This window comes from Fulmarus glacialis, unplaced genomic scaffold (genome assembly GCF_000690835.1).
Source record: "Fulmarus glacialis isolate BGI_N327 unplaced genomic scaffold, ASM69083v1 scaffold33116, whole genome shotgun sequence".
In the NCBI taxonomy this organism is placed as follows: Eukaryota; Metazoa; Chordata; class Aves; order Procellariiformes; family Procellariidae; genus Fulmarus; species Fulmarus glacialis.
The window spans coordinates 19,285-38,392 of NW_009218022.1; the positions used below are offsets into that span (position 1 = coordinate 19,285).

General features: G+C 44.8%; 1 protein-coding gene across 1 annotated transcript; it reads left to right on the forward strand.

Moving 5' to 3' along the window:
• Positions 1-17,594: 17,594 nt before the first annotated feature.
• Positions 17,595-18,485, forward strand: LOC104078320 (ankyrin repeat domain-containing protein 9-like). Its single transcript, XM_009579909.1, has one exon. The coding sequence runs from the start codon at positions 17,595-17,597 to the stop codon at positions 18,483-18,485; it is 891 nt and encodes a 296-aa protein (XP_009578204.1).
• Positions 18,486-19,108: the final 623 nt, after the last annotated feature.

Here is a 19,108-nt window from a genome sequence, read left to right on the forward strand (position 1 = left end):
GCCCGACCAGTGGAGGCTGAGACGACAGGCACCCAGCTTCCTAGCAGGGGCTCATTTATTTTGCACGCAGCTACTGTTGGAGGTCAGGGCCTATTTATTGGAACATGATGTGACTGCATCGCTTCTGTTAAAATACAAAGAAAGAACAGTGTCATCCCAGTGACACTGAGAACGGTCCTTTTAATGAGGTGCATAAATAACAGACTGTCTCACTGGAAACCCGTAACGGTGTCAGTACAAAACAGGGGATAATAAGAAGGAGGTGCCCCCAGCTATTGTATTAGATATGTTGGCTCTCTCTAGATTTTGTCTCAGAAAGCCCCCACCACTTTTTGGGGGCTCTGCAAAATGCAAGTGTTCAGTTTTGAAGCTGATACTCGTAGAATCATGGAAATGTTGGCTGGAAGTCCCGTCTGCAGGTCTCCTGGTGAAAATGTCTTCCCTAAAGTCCAGCCTGGGCTTCCCAAACAGCGAACTGTGGCCACCACCTCTTGTATCATCTGCTACTGCTGAGAAGTATCTGCTGTCTTTGTATGTCTCCATTGGGTGGTTGTAGGCCACCACTAGCTCACCTCTCAGACACCTCTTTCCAGCCTAAGCAAGCCCAACTCCCTCCACCTCTCCACGCGGGTCTGTGCTGTGGGCCTCTGAACACACAGGCAGCCCCCCCTGGCCCCCATCAGATTCCCCATATCCCCCTTGACCTGGGAAGGGGAGCCGAGGCTGGACACAGCAACCCAGGCGTGGCCTCACCAGCACCAAGCAGTCCAGAATAAATAACTTCTCTCAACGCTGGCTGCCTTCCTCCTACCCAGCAGCTTACAGGCTTCCTGGGTGAGGAGTTGCTGTCAAAAGCCCTTTGTGGGTTCTTTTCTTCCATGAAGTTGTCCAGTTGCTTTTTGAACCTCTGTAAAGGTTTGCATCTACAATCTCCTGCAGCAAGGAGTTTTACAGATTTCTTGCACAGTGTGTGAAGAACCACTTCCTTCTGTTTGTGGAGGACTTGCTAATTGCTAGTTTCATTTCTTGTTCTCATACAAGAAAGCACAATGAACCATTGTATAGTATTTATTCTCCCCCTGCCCTTCATGATTTTATAGATCTCTATAGAAGTGATAACAAAAGAGAGGACAAAAATACGCAAGTAAGACAAATGCTATATTCTGCTTTTCTGTCCCTTTGTTCCCTGCAGCATGTGACTCCTCATGCTTCATTTGAGTATCAGCTTTAGAGACTCTCTCCTGTCTTCTCTTTCCTTCTCCGTCATCTTTATGGCACTCCACCAGTAAACAGCAACTAGGAGTAACTGAGGCTAATTTTCCTGCTCATTTACCTGTGTTGTTCTGGCAGTTGCTTAATGGTAAAAATATGATTTACTGACACACTTTAGACAGCAATGTTCACAAGTTTAATTCCTTGCCTTTGAAAGACAGGCTAATACAATTTTCCTCTGCATTCCTCCAGGCCACAGAGTCAAGAACGGCCACAGGCAGAGGTAGTCTCAAGACCCTCAGCTGGATTGTCATCTGAATTTCAGTAGAATTATGAATAGTGCCGCAGATGAAGTTGACTGGGGAAAAAAACAACTTAATCTGTTAAAGAGCTGCAAAAGAGCTGTAATTCTTTCTGAAAGATTGCTTTGGCTTCTTGTTCTGCTAATCTGGTGTTTGTGTTTATGAGGACAGTCAGTATGCATCCTCAAGCAACAGTTTTAATGTCTGGTCAACATATGCTGTTTACAGAACTCACTGATCTTGCAGGCAGTTTGACATTGAGCAAAGAACAGGGCCTGAAGGGAAGGAGATAACCTACAGGTTAGGAACAACCAGCTGAACCCTACAAAAGCTCACCCCGATCTCAAGAGGAGCTTTGCCAGAGCAGGGGATTCAGGCTGGGTCTGAGTGGTACACTTCTAAGCTACCTATCTGAATCTGACACAGGCAGGAAGGCTCTCAGTCCTCGAAATCTTCTGTTCATTCAAGACCTACTAGAAAATAAGCTGGTCATCTCCATGTGAGTGGAAAAACCAACGTGGAATATAGCTGGTGATGTCCTGCTAATACTGAAACAAGGGGTTCCCACTCTTCATTCTGTTGACTCAGTTACCCTGAGTCTATCCCTAATGGAGGACAGTGTTTGTCCTGTGAGCAAGAGATGATGATGCAGAAAGGACAAGCAGCCTCTGTACGGGAAGTGGAATTATCACAGGGCTGACAGTTACCCTTGCCAGGGACTTTTCCCATGCCTATTAGCCCATCCAAAGCAAGCTAAGCTGCACATTTTTGGGCCATGAGGTTAAAGGTGATTAGCTAATCCAACACAGAGGTGTGCTGACAGGGAGGCAGTCCTGACTGTGAGATTTATTATGCTGCAGAGCCATCTTGGATGGAGGAAAGCCCCTAGAGCCCCTAGATGGAGGTGGACACAACCCTGCAACAGGGAAGAGGCTGGAGGAGACATGAGGCAGCAGCCAGAATTCCTTGATATGATCCTTTGGACTGACTGATTGCAAGTTGCTGTTGGGGTGATGCTTGGCCTATGGTTTAAAAAAACTAGTTGCTTGTGCAATAGGTGGTAATTCATAAGTAGAGCTGGGTCTTTACTTCTCTTTCCTAATGCCTTTGTGGAGTCTTTCCTCCTAAAATTATTGAATGGCACCACCTTGTGGGTGCTTGAAGGCGATGAGACTTTTCCATCTTTCTTCCATGTGTTGACTCTGCAGGGGTTTATTTGAATAGTGAGGCATGCAAGGGTTGATTCATTCTCATGCTGCTTGTCAAAGACTAGGCAGTCATCAAGAACTGGTTTTCTGCTTGTTTTCTGGCAGTTGACAGAAACAGATTTTAGCGCTTAGTGGTTGATTTTCATGGCTTAACTGATTTTGCCTTTGCTAGTGGTCTTACTGGAAAACTGTAAACACAGATTTAATAATTAAAACTTTTCAGTTGCAGAGGAAATGCAGAAGAAAAACACTAAAATGTACATTAAAGGACATCTGTCCTGTACGCAATGTCTTCCCTCTTTCTAAGATGTGAAATTCATGTGCCAGCCAGTCTATGCATCACAAAATTCTCTAAACTCATAAAAGTAAGGTGTAACTGGAGAATTTACCATATGTAGTATTGCGTTTGCCTTTAGGGATTACCCTGGCAATGACAGCATGTGTCCTTTACTGCAGAGACTCTGGGAAGCATCAGACATATGTTCATGAATAGAACAACAGCTCGTGTACAACGAGTCCAAGACTTTCCAGAAAGCATTGGCTGCCTGGTGTGTATTTTATACAGCAACAGGATGCATGTTATCATGGGTATGCGGGAACCCAGAATGCAAAGTAGTCATTGATGAGAGAGTCAGCGTGACTGTACATGTACAGAGTATCAATTTTTTTTTGGTCGAGTGGGATTATCGCACATCTATAAATCCCAGACAACATAGCAGCTCCTTGAAATCTACCCAGATAAGATTTTGCAGAGGGAAAGAAATGAAGTCCTGAAAAAAGGGACGTATTGCAGCCTAGACTACATCAAGAAAATGGAAAAATATCTTAAGCAGATCATAGGCAGGTGAGCAGACAAATTCATCTACTTTTATTGCCTATGATGAGAAACACAGTAAAAACATAAATAAAAAAAAATGGTTAAACTTTCAATTACATTTTTCAAGCCTACTTCTCAAACTCAATTTCAGTTTTGGAAAGAGCATTTTGCTTTTACAGTGTTGCCCACCCAGCTATGTGCCCACCCAGGACATTTCTAGGCATAGTTACAAGGGCAGGTTGTGCTGGGTGCAAGGTTGTGCCAGAAACATGCTGAGAACCCATGGGCAAAACCAAGTGGTCAAAGCCACATGGTCCAAGAAGTGAGAAGCCTTTGCCCTCAGGAAAAGGGATGAGGAAAGCTTGGCAGGGGATAAGAGAGGTTTGTGAGAGTAGGCATCAGGGTAGGAATGAGAAGGCACAAGGCCAGTCAAAGCAAGGCTTTGGGCTCTGGCCATCCTCCCGTCCCTCACTGTCTGCCTGATGTCTGGTGGCTGGTTCTGCAGGCAGGGAGCAGCTTACCGCATGTTACCAATAACCTCGGTCATCAACCAGGATCACACCATCTTAGGCGTTGTATGAGCATAGAATAAAAGACAGTCCCTTCCCCAGAGAGCCTACGACGTGATGATAGACCAAGACGTACAGGTAGGAAAGTGTGTGCTACGAAAACAATTGGGCAGTGTGAGAGGCAGTAATACCAGCACATCAGCAGTCTAACCTCTGTCGAGTGCTTTCTTCAGCCATGACAGCAAAAGGGAGTGTAAAGCAAGGTTCTGGAAGAGGAAATGAGCCAGTCTTAGAGACATTGATGAGGATTTCCTCTTCACTGTCCCAGACATGCCTATGTGGGAGAAAAGATGAAGATACTCCCTTGGAAATTCAGAAAACTGATAACAGCAGTGAGCTCCCTGGATCAGTCAGAGACAGCTATCAATATCCAGCTGGTGAATGGCAGTGGTGGGAAGGATGGGGATTTACAGTTAGAGGAGATGAGCAGTGAATGTTTGCAACCTCGATGAAAGGGAGTGAGGGAGCCCCTCTAGTGGGAGAATCTGAGAAAAGCAGTCAGCTGGGAAAATGATCGCTGCAGCAGCATTCAGGATGGTCACAAATATGAATCAAGATTGTCCCAAGAAATGGACAATGTAGCATAATTTATATTATGTAAGGCAAAAAAAGGAGAAAAAAATCCAACAGTTTCTGCCAAACTGATTGCAAGAAAAGTCTTTCCTGACTTGATATCTGGCGATGGAGTCAAGCCTGAGCATGTGAGCAGAACGCGCAGATCATGCACACAAGAGACTAAATCGGGTAGAAACAGCAGCGTATTTCGCACTCTTTTAGCCCAGGCTCCAGAACTCGGTATTCATTCACCAGGTGCTAGGGAAGGTCACAGAGACTCTGATATGCTCATATTAAAATATTGGCCCCACCTCTTGTGTGAATCCAAGATAGCTGGAAAGAGTTGTGATATGTAAAAAAAAAAATACTATGGAAATGAAAGAAACATTGACTGCCTCTGTTATTTGGGGAAATCACTAGCTCTGTTTCTACCTCAGTCTCCAATTTGTAAAGTGAGGGTTGAATAATAATTCTTCACTCTTATAAAGAGTTGCATGACAAAAATCATGAAGGCTCTGAAATGCCAACGTACTAAAGACAGGGAACCAGATCAGTTTCTGGCCCTGATATATAGTTACACCAATGTTTTACAGTTTGCAGATTCTGTTTTAGCACCGAGCTGCCAAATAGGAGAGCCAACCAGCAGGGCCGTGGGGGGAGCGGACGGCTCCAGCTGCAGAGCAGGCTTGCTCATAACAGTCCCCTTTTCCTGCGGGAACCGTGGCTGTCGGGAGAACAATGCCTCTGCCTGATGAAGAGAAGTCCTCACTTTCACAGGTGAGGAAGATAATGCATATTACTCATCTGTAATAGTTTAACACTTTCGATTTTATGATGCAGCAGCACATTCAATATTTCCACCTATTTATGTAGTGGTTTTAGGGCTGTATTTGACAGGCTTTAATGTAAACATGGCATTGCTGGCACACAGACAGCTCTTTTTTTGGCATTGCTTTTACAGTGTCTTTACGTAGAATGAGTTGATGTGTGACTCATGTAAATTCAGATTTTTTACTTCGAGCAGATGCGACCCCTCAGTGTGAGCCTGAGAACAGTTGGGGTGTTTCTGGGATTTTAGTTACAAACCTCCAAGCCCGTGGTTTCAAATCTGGGATGAAGTTAGATGGACTCATTTTCAGGAGGAGTGAGTCTTGACAACTGGAGCTGGCTGGGAGAATGAATTTCTGTTTCAAAAAGATGAGTCTAAGGATATTTTCAGACCCCAGATCAAGATCTAAACTGCCGAATTCAAACATCATTTAGAAATGAACAACATTTCATCTTGCCAACATCAAGACTGTTGGAGATCCCTAGCTGCCACCAGTGTTTAGCCAGGCCGCTGGAAGAACGAGGAGTCCCAGCTCTGTTGTCACCTGCCTGACCGAGCTATGGGGTGGCCGGAATGAAGGCTGGCGGGGAGCCTTACTGCATGGTTCCCAAGTGCACCGGTCCTCAGAAAACAAGCCAGCCTGCGAGCCCATGGACCATCCTTGGGACTTGGCATGGAGGGGTTGTGCTAGTGGATCCTTGGGCTCCACAGCAGCCCTGAAAGTCAAAGGATAACAGAGAGGCCATAATAGAAACCCTGATTGTTCTTCAGCCCTGCTAGGGTCAGACCTCACCAGGGGCTTTTCTGCAGCTCTCAGAGGAGAACCACTTCCATAAAAACGTTCCAGTCTTCCCACTGAAGACTCCAGTAGCTTTCAACAAGCAGTCATGGTCTTCAGTGTGCAGACAGCTGAGCCAACCTTCAGAAGGTGAGGTGTGTGCACAGCACAGTGCCACCCCCACCCCCTGAAGCAACAGCTCTGAGATGAGGGAGGAGTCCCCAGTCATGTCACATGGGGTGGCTACTGAGGCCTGTGGCGCTACACAAGGTGTCTAACATTGGTGCTAAGTCAGGAGCTCCAGGTTATTTTCTCTGGCCTCCAGCTGCTTCTCTGGAAAGGTGAGGAGCTTCAGTAGGTCCTTCTAGCAGCTCTGTGTAGATGTCTCAGATCCTTAGCACATCTCAAATGGCACTAGATGTTGCATTTAGGGACAGCAGCCCCCTCTGAATAGTCTGTCATTGTCAACATCACTGCCAGGCAAATCAAAGGGAGGGCCACCTCGGGTATCTGCTGAGGTTTTGCACCATCCATGATGCCAAGGAGAGCAGCATCCCCCCAGTCTAACTCCTCGACCCCCAGAGACTGGAGTTTTGATTCACTGACCACAGCTTGGTGCAGAAATGCAAAGCCTGAGACAAGGAGGGAGGGAGAGAAGGAAGGCGGGAGACAAGGAGGGAGGGAGAGAGAAACCACATTCAGAGTGCAACGCACACAAGAACAGCAGCATGTGCTGCTGAGCAGAGGGGAGCTTGCAGTCCCAGAACATGAATATAGGCCATGGCCCTTCATTAGCCTGCATTATTATTATTATTATTAGAGTGGTACCCAGAGGAATTTTGCTGCCAGTGGTGTCTCTCTCCTTCTGCAAATTACCTCATTTCCCATTAAGAAAAGAGGGCTACACTGATGTTTTGGTTTAATTTCAGTACCTTGCTGTTGCAATCTTGAACGAGTGTTTGCAAAGGCAGCCTGGCATGAGTCACCTGGAAAGGTGACTGTAAACATGAGTTTGTGCAGGCTCCATTTTATGGAGGGAAAGTGCTTCTACTTCCTAGGTTTTCTCCTAAAAACAATAACAAAAAAAGAAAACAAAAGAAAACCAGCATCCAACTGACATGTATCTTGAAAATTTAAGCCATCCTTCTAAATTCCAGCGAAAATCTGAAAGTTGAGCTGATTTCCTTCTGCCTCTCACCTTGTAGTAAAAGTTTTTTCCTTATCACTAGTTGTCAACTTTATCAAAAGGAGATAGTTTTGCTCATGTTCTGCAGAAGACTCTTTTTAAACAGAATATAGGAGTGATTAACTTAAATCCTGCAGTATGCTGAAGCAATTCAGCATTCTTTGGGGCATTATTGATAAGTATTTCAGTATGTTTAATAAGGCACAAATAGATTTATTTTTCTGTCCTGAATCAACTAGATATATGAGCCAGAGGATTCAGTCATTGAAAGGGTGGTTTTGACTGTCAAGATCTTTAAATTCTCCTTTAGTTTTCAATTCCACAACTGTTAGCTGGGATCTCACTAAAGGCTGTTATGCACTAACAGCTGTTTCAGGGTTTCTGATATTTATAGTATTTGTATTGTCAGACAGCTCAGAGGTGTCCAGGATGACATTTTTCTGGGTGCTGATGAATGAACACTGAGGCAGCCCTCCCACAGAAAGTTCATGGTCCAAGCAAACACCGTACCTGAATGGACTTAATGGGAAACCACCGTGCCCAAAGCATTTCTGAACCATCAAAATGCTTCTCCTTTAAGCAGCCTTACAGAATTTCCTGCTTTCATTTTGCTAGTAATCCATCCGCTATTGAGCAAATTCTCACTGGCCAACTTCACATATACATTAAACCATAAAGAAGAAGGAAACAGATGACCAGCTGCAGGTTAGCAGGCTCTGAACTCATTAAATGTGGTAGCAGAAGCAATTTGTCACTGGCTGAGCCATCACTAGTGCCCTGTTCAGGGAATCCATTCAATACAATTCTTTGAACAAAGCATTAGAGATAATAAAGTCCAGAAGGATCTTACTTAGACATATACAATTTTCGGGTATTTCTGAAGTGCTTATTGTTGATTGGACTCTGCACTTATGACAGATTAAAAGCCCATTGCAGAAAAACCCACTGGAAACTGCGGAGAACGTAGTGGTTATCTTTGGCTCTGGATGAAGTATATTGTCTATGAGACAACAAAATGCAGGGCCTAGGAACTGGCACTCTTGATGGCTGAATTAACTTTGAAGTCTCTGTCAGCCTCTGAGGCCTCAGAAGACACTGCAAATACTTTCTTAACAAATAATTTTGTAATCATAGTACAGCTGAAGATTGTTTTCAGTGACCTCCAGCAGTTAATTATGGGATTACAACCTGGAGATTGTAAGGTTTAACAGAGCTGCTCACAACCTGGATTCTTCTTTTGTAATGGATTAAATAAAAATAATTCTAAAAATATGTTCATCCCTTCTTGGACCGTGAGTTTTGCCAAAAGATGGAATGAAACTGCAAAGCGGCTCAGTCTCATAGCACTGGCATTTCCCACACACAAGTACACAGATGTTATATTTTTGACAAGCTCTTGTTTGCAATACCTATACAGCGCTAGAACTACTAAGAAGGTTCAGACAAATTTGTCATCATTGTGTTAGGGATGGCACAGCTGTAGTTTTCTATTTATCTGCCCATCTATGTGGTGGTTGGACCTTGAGATGCAGTTTTGGTGTAGTGTCAGCTGCTGCATGTTCACAGAACAAAGGCCTTAATGTTTACAGAAAAAATAAAATCTTACTTTGGAGACTGCAAAGCATTTAGCCTCGTTAATACTGTGTAGCACTGATTTCCCCAGGTTAATCATGGGTTGCATAAAAAAGCATTGCTTTTCATCAGTTTTGGAAACGAAATGTATTCATGCCTTCCTGAATGCTTTCTCAGTAGTTGTCAGCCTTGACATTTTCATAGAGGTATGGTGAAACAGGGCACTGATACCCGTAATCATCACGAGGAAGGAAAACATCTAACAATATAAGACTGTTTCACAGTCTCAGCCACTCACTGGAAAAACAGCATCTGGTTCAATATATCTGTAGGCACAGACTGTCTGCAATGGCTTTTTGTTCTTTAAACAGAGTTCAACTGACAGGTTACTTTCTGGAAGAGGCATGTTAATCTGTCTATTTATGTACTGTCTTTGAGAGATGTAGTCTCAAATTTAGGACAGGAGTTGGGAACTGAAACAAATGGGCTCACGGAAATGGGAGACACCAGGATTTTTGGCATGCAGGCTCTGTGCAATCATGTCTCAAAAGTGTTTTAAAAAAAATGGAATAAAATGAACCTTGTTGTTTTCATAGCTGATTAAACTGAGCTGACATCTCACCCTCCAGACACAAGCTACTTGATCTAACCTATATTTGAAGAGATGTATGACATTCAGTGAGAGTTAGAAACATCTTTATCCTTCCTTTGGAGTTATTCCAGTGTTTACTGAGTGCCTGCCTTTAGAAATGGGGAATCCCTCCCTGGGAGTGGACAGAGGAAAAGGATTGGATTTATGGTGGTAGGGATCCTGCCCTAATCAGCCTTCAGCACTCGACAATCCCCAGGCTCTGGCAAGCCTGCCAGCTGCTTGCAAGCAGTTTCCCTGAAAATAGAGAGTTCAATACGCCAAATAGCTTATTTGGGCCCTGGATCCCATACCCATGACAGCCCCACTCAGAACACAAGCAAAAGGGTGGTACTAGTGGCACCTCGTTGCTTTCCATCTTCTCCAGCACCCTGAGAAAGTTCACTCTTCAATTCCGCCACCTCACTTGGGTCCTGCTCCTGACCCTTCTCCTAGCTCAGCTCACTCTTTGTCCTAAGCCCAGTCCAACTTGAGACCTCAGCACCCGTCCTCCTTGCTCAGGCTTGTTCAGACCATGACACCTGCCTCCTGCAGCATTCCTCATGCTGAGACTTAGGAGGGAAATTCACAATATTCCCACATCCTCTGAAGGTAAGGGAGGTTGTACCTCAGAGTCGGGGGCCACAGCTAGTACTATGTCATAGGTCTTTGCCACTCAGGTCACATAGTGACACCCAGACAGTCTTCAACACGCCTTTGTAGTTGCCCAGTGCCGTGCAGTTACGCATATTGAGGTTATGTATGCCAGAAGAGATGAAAGTGGCTCCGAAAATATGCATTCAGCTTTCACCTGGCATAGAGATAGAGACCTGCCACGTATTTTATAACTTCTGCTCCTTAAAGCAAGAAGATGGATTAAAGGAACAAATAGTCATCATAACTCAGGAAATGCTGTTAAAAATTTCTGATAATTGCTGTGAGGGGCCAGAGTTCAGAACTTTGCTAAGCCCATGATACTTCATGCTTTGCCATGTGCATCTCTCTCAGCTACTCTTTACCAGACATGGAGGATGTAACACAAAGTGTAAGCACTAGGTGACCACAATGTTACAATGCCAGGGATTTTGCTTAAGTATCCTGTAGGAAACAGAAGAAAACTTTGCAGATTTACCTAAGTAGTCTCAAGATCCATCTTCAGTCTTACTCCTTCCTTCTTTCACCATTGTGGAGATGCTATCACATTTGCAGCAGGCTCCACTTCTCCTGCAAGGAAGAAGCAAGGAAGATTGCAAGGAGGCTCATCATCTGGCATGGCTGTCACAGTGCTCTTGTTGCATTGACGTATGCTCTTGGTGGCCACCACACGATGTTGTTCCTTCTAAAAGGCTTGCCCTAAATCAGCATCCATATATGCTGGAAGCGTTTCCTATATCAAGGGCTCTGTCTATACTCTGAGCTTAAAAGCAGACAAAGGAACAGGCGAAGGCACACTTGGCCCCCTTGATTTGGGCATTTTCTGTGCCTGCTGTTTGTGGCTTGCTGCGGTAGAGCTTGGACTCATTGCAGCTGGGAAGTGAAGCGCTAGGTTAAACTCAGACACAACAGGCTAAGCCCTTCGCAAGCTGGATAAACAAGAACCTGCAGGAAAACAGTGTGTTGCCCAGGCTCCCGTACCTCTTGTGAGTGCTCCAGGTCTTGGTACAATGTGCAGGTGAGCATCTGAATGAGCAGTATGAGCAGGATATATGTCTGGATTACAGCAGTGCTCAAATGGCAGCATGGACATAATCTGAACATCCTCCATTTGTCTCTAGATGACTCCCTCTTACATATATTGCATATGACTCTTGCATTTTAGGTAGTTATCTTTCACTTTCAAACTTCTGCAGGTAAATAACCATCTGGGGATTGATTTGTTCTGCACACAGCACATCAGCTGATCCCATTACATGTAATTCAAATGCTTTCCAAACTGGTAGAGCTCTGCTTATTTTCATTTCCAGCCTCTAGCCATATAGTCAGAGATTGTTTCACTCGCTGTTTGAATTCTGCAAGCAGAAGTGAAATATTCTGCAATTCAGGACAGGTCAGACTGTAGATTTTTCCACTATCTCAAAGCCTTGTTTAGTCAGCTGGATGAATTAGAGCTGGAAAGCATGTAGCAGGATATAAAAGAAACCCTTCATGCTCCATAAAACCAGCCTTCTGTGTTAGCTATGCTATTCCAGTTTCTTGACATAGGTAAGCTGTCCACCATTTTGTTAGTAACTGGGCAGTTTCTTTTCTATCCAACACCTGCAGTCTTTGACCTTGGTTTTATCAGGTCTTTTAAGTCACGCTCTTTTTCACCGAATCCCTGAGTTGGCATCCATCCTTGCCACCAGCTGAGTTTATCACTCTTTTCACAACCACAGCATTAAAAGCATGAAGAAACCAGAGAGGTGCAGCAGGGCTCTGCACAAGGGTGTTAACTCATCACACAGCGTGCCTGCAAAGCTGCACCACGCAGTCTGGGCTGGACGTGGAAAGCAGGACACAGCAAGCATTGCTAGAGGCTCACTGTGGCTGAAGGGGTATCATCCATCACCTACAGATCAGGGTTTTTTTTCCCAAGGGAAGGATGAAGACCAGCAGGCAGGATACTGAAAAACAGCATGCCTCTGAATCAAGAGATCAGGTTTCTGTAACTCTCTTGCTTTGTGCTCGGGCACCCGATACCTGGCAATGGCTTTACTTCTTTGTGTGTCCTGTCCAGACCATCCTGTGCCCCTCCTGTGCAAAGCACCTAGAGGAATTGGCATCAGTTGTGCCCTGCAAACAGATGCCAATAAAGATCACTGAAGAAAGGCAGAAAGGGAGCAAGAAACATCTCACTGAAGTTTTTGACAGATGTAAGGTGCTGGAGACTGTCCCCATCTTTCCCAAAGCCTTTTGTTCTTCTGTTTCCCAAGCAGAATCTTCCTTGAAGTTTTACATGTGTGTGCCCAGGCAAAAACATGGCGGGAAGGAGCTGAGCTCAGCTCAAATTAGCCACTAGGCCACTGTGGCCTGTGGCATGCCTGCTCCTTTCTTCAAGTAAGGAAATGCCTTGTTCTCGTCAGCCAGTGAAACGACAAATGTGAAAGCCCCACTCCCAGCCACACAAGTGATTTATCCTCAGTCCCAGAGACCAAAAGCTGCTGTTACTTTTGTCTGTTTCCAGAAGGTATATTCATCCACCCTTGATCCCACAGTGCTCCTCATTGTTCCCTGTGTCTTTATACAGAGTGGCAAGAGAAAGAAATGACACAGAAAGGGGGATAAGCCTAAGCCACATTCTCAGTAGTATGCAGTATGCAGCATGTCTTTCTGCTTTGGTTTATTCCAGAAACAGGATCTATTGAAACCCTCTATCCCTGCAGTACAGTATGGCCATTGCTAGTAACAGGCCGCAGGGGCTCAGGACTGAGGCTTGTCAGGCTTGCTTTGCCTGGACTTTTATTGACCTGCCTGCTGCTTTATTTTAATTTGGTTTAGCTGTCAGAGCATTTTTTTCCTTCTGACCAGGTAGCTATGGCTGATTTGTTTTACTTTGATTAGCACTGTATGGTACAACCATAGTTTTATACATATAGCAGTAACAAGTAGCTATTTTGTGCACCATGAGATGTTCATGACTCCAGCTTAATATGCTAGACTTAATCATAGGCCTGGCTTACAGCAGAGGCCTTGAGAAGTGGAGGCACAGGATGCGGTGCAGAGGAGTACAGGCATGGGATGGTAAGAGATAGGGCACAGGCTTGACTCTGGAGACCTCATAGCTACAAACAACTCACCTATGGTCAGTTAAAGAAGTGACCATAATTTATGCTGACAATTCCCTGTAACACCCCCACCACTCCCAGAATGAAACCATCAACTGTAGGACCCAGAGGAGCAAGGGCAGGGGGAGCAAAACACCAGGAATAGGGGTTGAAGCTAAGAAGTCTGTGTGTAACAATTTTGAAATTATTATTATTATTGTTATTATTATTATTATTGTTATTATTGAAACTTTTTCTGCATAGGAGTATTATTTATTTTTCTGTAATAATTAGACCTGGACTAATAATGATTTTTGTATTAGAGTGCTAAGATTTCAGTTATACTAAAAATAAATTACTGTCTTTTATATAAGATGGGTTTCTCTTTTGCCCAGAAACAATATTTTGAGCATAACACTGTAAGAAGGTTCCCAAATAACTCAGAAACACACTCTATGTCTCATAGGCTTGCAATAACCAAATCATTTTATGAGCTGAAATCACCATCAAAATGTGAAAAATGCATCTGCCTGGGAGAGGTCTAAAGAGCCTCTTGGTCTCAGCTGAAATGGTAAATGGTGTTTTGGGTAAAATCAACTTTTTTTTTTCAGTTTCATCCTTCAAAACTGTTCCGGCTCCCTTGGATGCTCCCTCTATGAGTCAAAACTGATTGTGCTCACCTTCTAGCCTGCACTTTGGCAAAGAAGGAAGCCACAACAAACACCTTATGAGTTAGGATGCACTCTTTTTAGCCACAGATCAAAATTCGAAGAAATAAACAAAAACTCCCAAACTCTTTATCTTCTTCCAGTTCCTCAGTAAAGCTTTCCAAGTTAATGTCTTCTATTTCTAATGGATCTAGAATGTTCTACAGATGCATTAGGTTTGTAATAAAATTCAGAAGAGATGCATTGCTATCAAACATGTGCCCTCGGCTCCAGCTTTTCTAAACTACTGAAAAAACCAAGAACAGGCCAAGGACAGGAGCCAGCACGGCAGGCAGTACCCTGGCGCAGCAGAGACCTGTGCCATTTAAACACCTCACAGAGGTGAGCAAACCATGCGAAGGACTCCCCTAGGTTTGTGCTGGGCTTCCTGGGCAGAATTACAGTGTAACCTGTAATTACAAGGTAACCTGTAATTGCATATGTTTTCACGCCCTGGACATCCTGGACCTGTGGTATAGAGGCAATTGCCGTAAGCCTGGTGGACATTCCTGATTCTGGGATTTCGGCTTCCCTCTTCCTTGGAGATATTCACAGGATATTTTCTCTTGACTTTTATGTGTCTCTGCACACATTAGGTTTGACGTTGCACACACCCTTCTGTGACTGAGGGCTGGCCCTGAAAGGCTCTGGCTTCCTCATTTCTGCTCTCCTGGCTGAAGACTCCTGCACCGTTCCTTGTGCCAGACCGGCTGCCCTGCAGGGTCAGCTGGGTCAGCAAGCAGAGTCAGTGCCAAATTATCCCTTCTCCGTCTTCAAAAAACCATGATCAACTTTCTGGTCCAAGTGAGCCTGTGAGCTTGCAGTCACCAGGCCAGGTGCAAGGAAGGAGGGGGGACGCGCAGCACAGGCTGCATCTCCCAGGGACTGGATGGCCAAGAAAGGGAAGGCAAAGGTGTCCAGGTCTGCTGTGTGCCACAGCCCACAGCAGGTGAAGTGCAGAAACTCATTTGCATTTTTCTGCAAAGTGACTGCCCGTCAGTCTCTGCACAGCAGAGGGACAGGAGGCACTACGAAAGCAGCTCTGCTTGGTCATCACCCTGCCGTAGCAGTGGCAGAACCACTTTGGTTGATACAATTGCCATTGGTGATGGATTTAGCATCAGAGAAGACAACTGTGAGCCTGCCTGTGCTAGGGTCAATATGCCATGGATTAATCCGGGAGTGATAGCATGAGGCTACTTGGTACTAAAACACTAAGCCATAATGTCCTGTGAGAGTGTCTGCATGCTGAACCCCTACGGAAGAGCCAATGCACTGTAATTCCCCTCTCAATGTACCAAGCACTATCTTCCCTATACAGATGTACTCTGCATCTCCATTTATCATAGAATCATAGAATACCTCGAGTTGGAAGGGACCCATAAGGATCACCAAGTTCAACCCCTTGCTCCTTGCAGGACTACCTAAAACTAAACCGTATGACTAATAGCATTGTCCAGATGCTCCTTGGACTCTGACAGGCTTGGTGCTGTGACCACTTCCCTGAGGAGCCTTATCTAAACACCTGTAGTAGGTGAGGGGTGCTTAATAGTTATAACCTCTGGGCAAAGACACAGCAACTCCTGCTTCAGTGCCCAGCCCCATCTGTGAGCTGCTCTGTAAAACTGGGCTAAGTAAAGCGTGTGTGTGTGTGTGTTTTCCCATACCTGCCACATGGAAATAATGAAATCCATGTAATTCCTAGGGTATAGTCATGATTTACTAGTAGGAAAAGCCCTGTGAGAGCTTTAGACAAAAGAGCCTAGCCACTTAAATACTAATTCACCTCCCTTCTGAGTACATAAGTCCAAGTTTCAGATGCTTTGGGTTAGCAATTGGAGAAACAAAATGTGTGTCTCCAAGTGCTCCACTAATGCCTGATCCAGAGCATGCTGGAGTCAGTGGGAACCTCCCTGTGCACCTCAGTAGGCTTTGGATCTGACCCTGAGCATGCACGTAGTTTATTACGACCATGGGTACTAGACAGGTAATACCATGTGCAAATGACTATGTAGCAGCATTTCCATGCATAACTACAATAATGGTGGGCGAAAACTGGACATACACTTGTTTATTCCAACCATATGAAAACTGGCCCTAAAATGAAATGTTTGGGCTATGGACCTGAACATCCAGAACTTTGGAAGATGTGCTAGATCTAAACCCAGTTTTATGAGTGGCTTTGGTTTTCTCTTTGGATGACCCCAGGCATCATTTGGAGAGGTTGATACTTGAATACTCTCTAGTTTGAACATACTGAATATATGTTTGTCTCCTTGCTAAATGAAAAAAAGAATTCTTGATTTGCTGTATTTTCCCTGTTTTCCTATCAAGATGGTGATATACCATGTTACTGCAATCTGTAGATTTGTAAGATGCATGGAAGCCCTCCTTCCTTAAACACAAGTTGCCATAAAAGGTGCTTAGTTAATTTCTTTTCCGTGAATTTAATTTTGGTCAGGTCCTTCTGCCTCATCCAACAGGCACTATCCCCTCAAGCGTGTAGGCCGTGGTCCTCTGTGTCTTACCAGGGCGTTGCACAACTTTGATTCCTTAATCCCACTTCCCCCCATTGCAACTGGCTCTGCCCCCAGTCCTGGAGCATGACATCTGAGAAATGCTTAGATCAAAGCTCTCCATCTGCCAGTGGGGTTTGGCCATTAACCTTTTGTTTATGTACCTGCTGTGCAATAGAGAGGCACTTCAGATATTTTCTTGCTAAACAAAGACAGGTGTCTAAACTGAGCAATATGCTTTATGACTCTGGGCATGGTTACTCCACATCCTCTTTGACTCTTTTTTCTGCAGAGATTAATGTTGGGATCTTAAACATCCCTAATGCCTTATAGACAATCCATTAACATCAGTGTCTCCTAAATGGCTAGCCGTACCATTTTTTATAAAATAGGGATCCCTTCCTAATGCTACGGCTACCAATCCCTTGATTTCCTGAGCGTATAATCAGGCGTATTATCAGCTGTGGAGCATTTTACACTGCTACATATTTTTTACTATATAATGAGCTGCGTGTGTGTGAGTGACATACAAAAAATGAATATTGCTATTGCACTTACTGCAATGTATGAGCTGGTTAGACACGAAATGCAGACAGAAATCCGCCTCACCTCCTAAGCTAATTTTAGTCTCTCCCTCTCTTCTCTCTAGCTGTGTGTGTATAAAATCACTCGCAGTCTGACAGCATTCCAGTAACCTGTGCCACTCGCAGAGCGGGATGTACTTACTAACCATCTGCTTGCATGGCATGGGTTAACTGAGCCTGTGGGATTGTGCTTACCTAAACAAAACCACTGCAGTGAGGGGAAAAACAATGAATGGGTGGAGATGATCAGCCCATGCATTCCAGCTAGTGCAGTCCAGGCAGCAATGACAGCCTGAAGGTTGCAGCAGCATCGGGATCTGCATTCCAAGTGCACAGATCTTACAGTCTGGAGTGATTTTACGTGGAGCTGCTCTTTATTTGCTGAGCCATGGCCAGTAACCAGGCCAGCCTGCAGGATGATCAGAGCAGGCACTGCAAGTTCTTATCCTATATGTTCTACCAGGCTGTGAGAGATCACAAGCCTGTGTGGATGCTGGAAGACATGAGAACTATGGAGTATTTTTACTGGGAGGAAAATGCCAGCCTAAGAACCTACTCACCTTCAGAAGCCCTTCTCTATGCAGTGGTGCATAACCACCTGCCTTATGCTCAGTATCTGCTGTCTCATTTTCCTGAGGAGGCTCTCAAGGTGCCTGGGGAACACTTCTGCTATTGCCCATCCTCTGCTCCTCACTTGGCCATGGCGGTCACATATGACAGGAGAGATATCTTGGGGCTGATCATCAAAATTGCACACAAGCTCCCCAGCTTGAACTCCTACATCAATAGGACTGGCTGCTTTCATCTGGAAGATGGGAAAACCCCCCTGCACCTTGCCTGCGAACTGCTGAGGTCAGAGACGGTCCTCATCCTCCTCGGGAATGGAGCTTCTCCCAGGATAGAGGACAGCAAAGGGCTTACTCCGCTGGACGTCATCCTGGAGCAGATGTGGGACTCCAAAGTCAATGTGGCATCAAAGAAGCTCTGCCTTGACTACCTTTTGCTCTTCATGCCCAACCCACAGTTTAAGATGCGGAAAGTTCTGCAGGAGCATCCGGACCACTGGACAGCTTTGCTGGGGGAAGACAAATTCAACAGCCTGGTGGGGAACACACCTGCTTCTTTATATCTGCAAGCTATGCAAACTATTCTCCAGACTCTTCCCCCCTCCCACTTCCCTAAAAGCATCCAGGAACTACCTATACCTCAGGCACTAAAGCCCTTACCATCCTATGGCAAAAAGCTACCGACAAAAAATGTGGTAAATGTTTTTCCTTGACTTTATTCACTGGGTCTTGGATTTTCAAAGGCAACTTAGGGGAGCTGGTCATCCACCACCCTCTGTATTTTAGTGTGATTTTAGTACTTAACATATTAGGCTAAGCTGGAAAATCCAATATTTTGTGACAAGATTTTAAATGTCTTTTCTAATTGATTGCAGGCACGGCACTTTTAAAAGCAAAAGCCTTCCTTGTTTTCTGTTTTGTTGTGCATGTGAAGGGTTAACTGTATCGAGACTGTGATATGTTTGGTTTCTTAGCTGTCAGCTGGTATCAGTGTATCTGAATTCCCAATATGATAACTGTATCCTGTGCAACATACCTGCGTAAAAAGGAACTACGTGCCCAGTGGGATTTTCAAATGGTGTAACTATGGGACTGTGTTCTGCTAGAGCTGGGAGAAATACCATCCTGTACCAACAGGGTTCAAACGTCAGGTTCCCTTTCTAACAATGATCCAGCATCATCTAGTAATAACCAAAAAGTCCGTGGCTGATGCTGCAGGGATGTAGAGGCAGTCCTGCAGGGTACCTGATTTTACTGAGTTACTTTACAGCAGGTCATAGCGTGGAGGGCATGAGTTCAGAGAGGGGCAGTGAGGGTATATTCCTGGTGGGGGGAT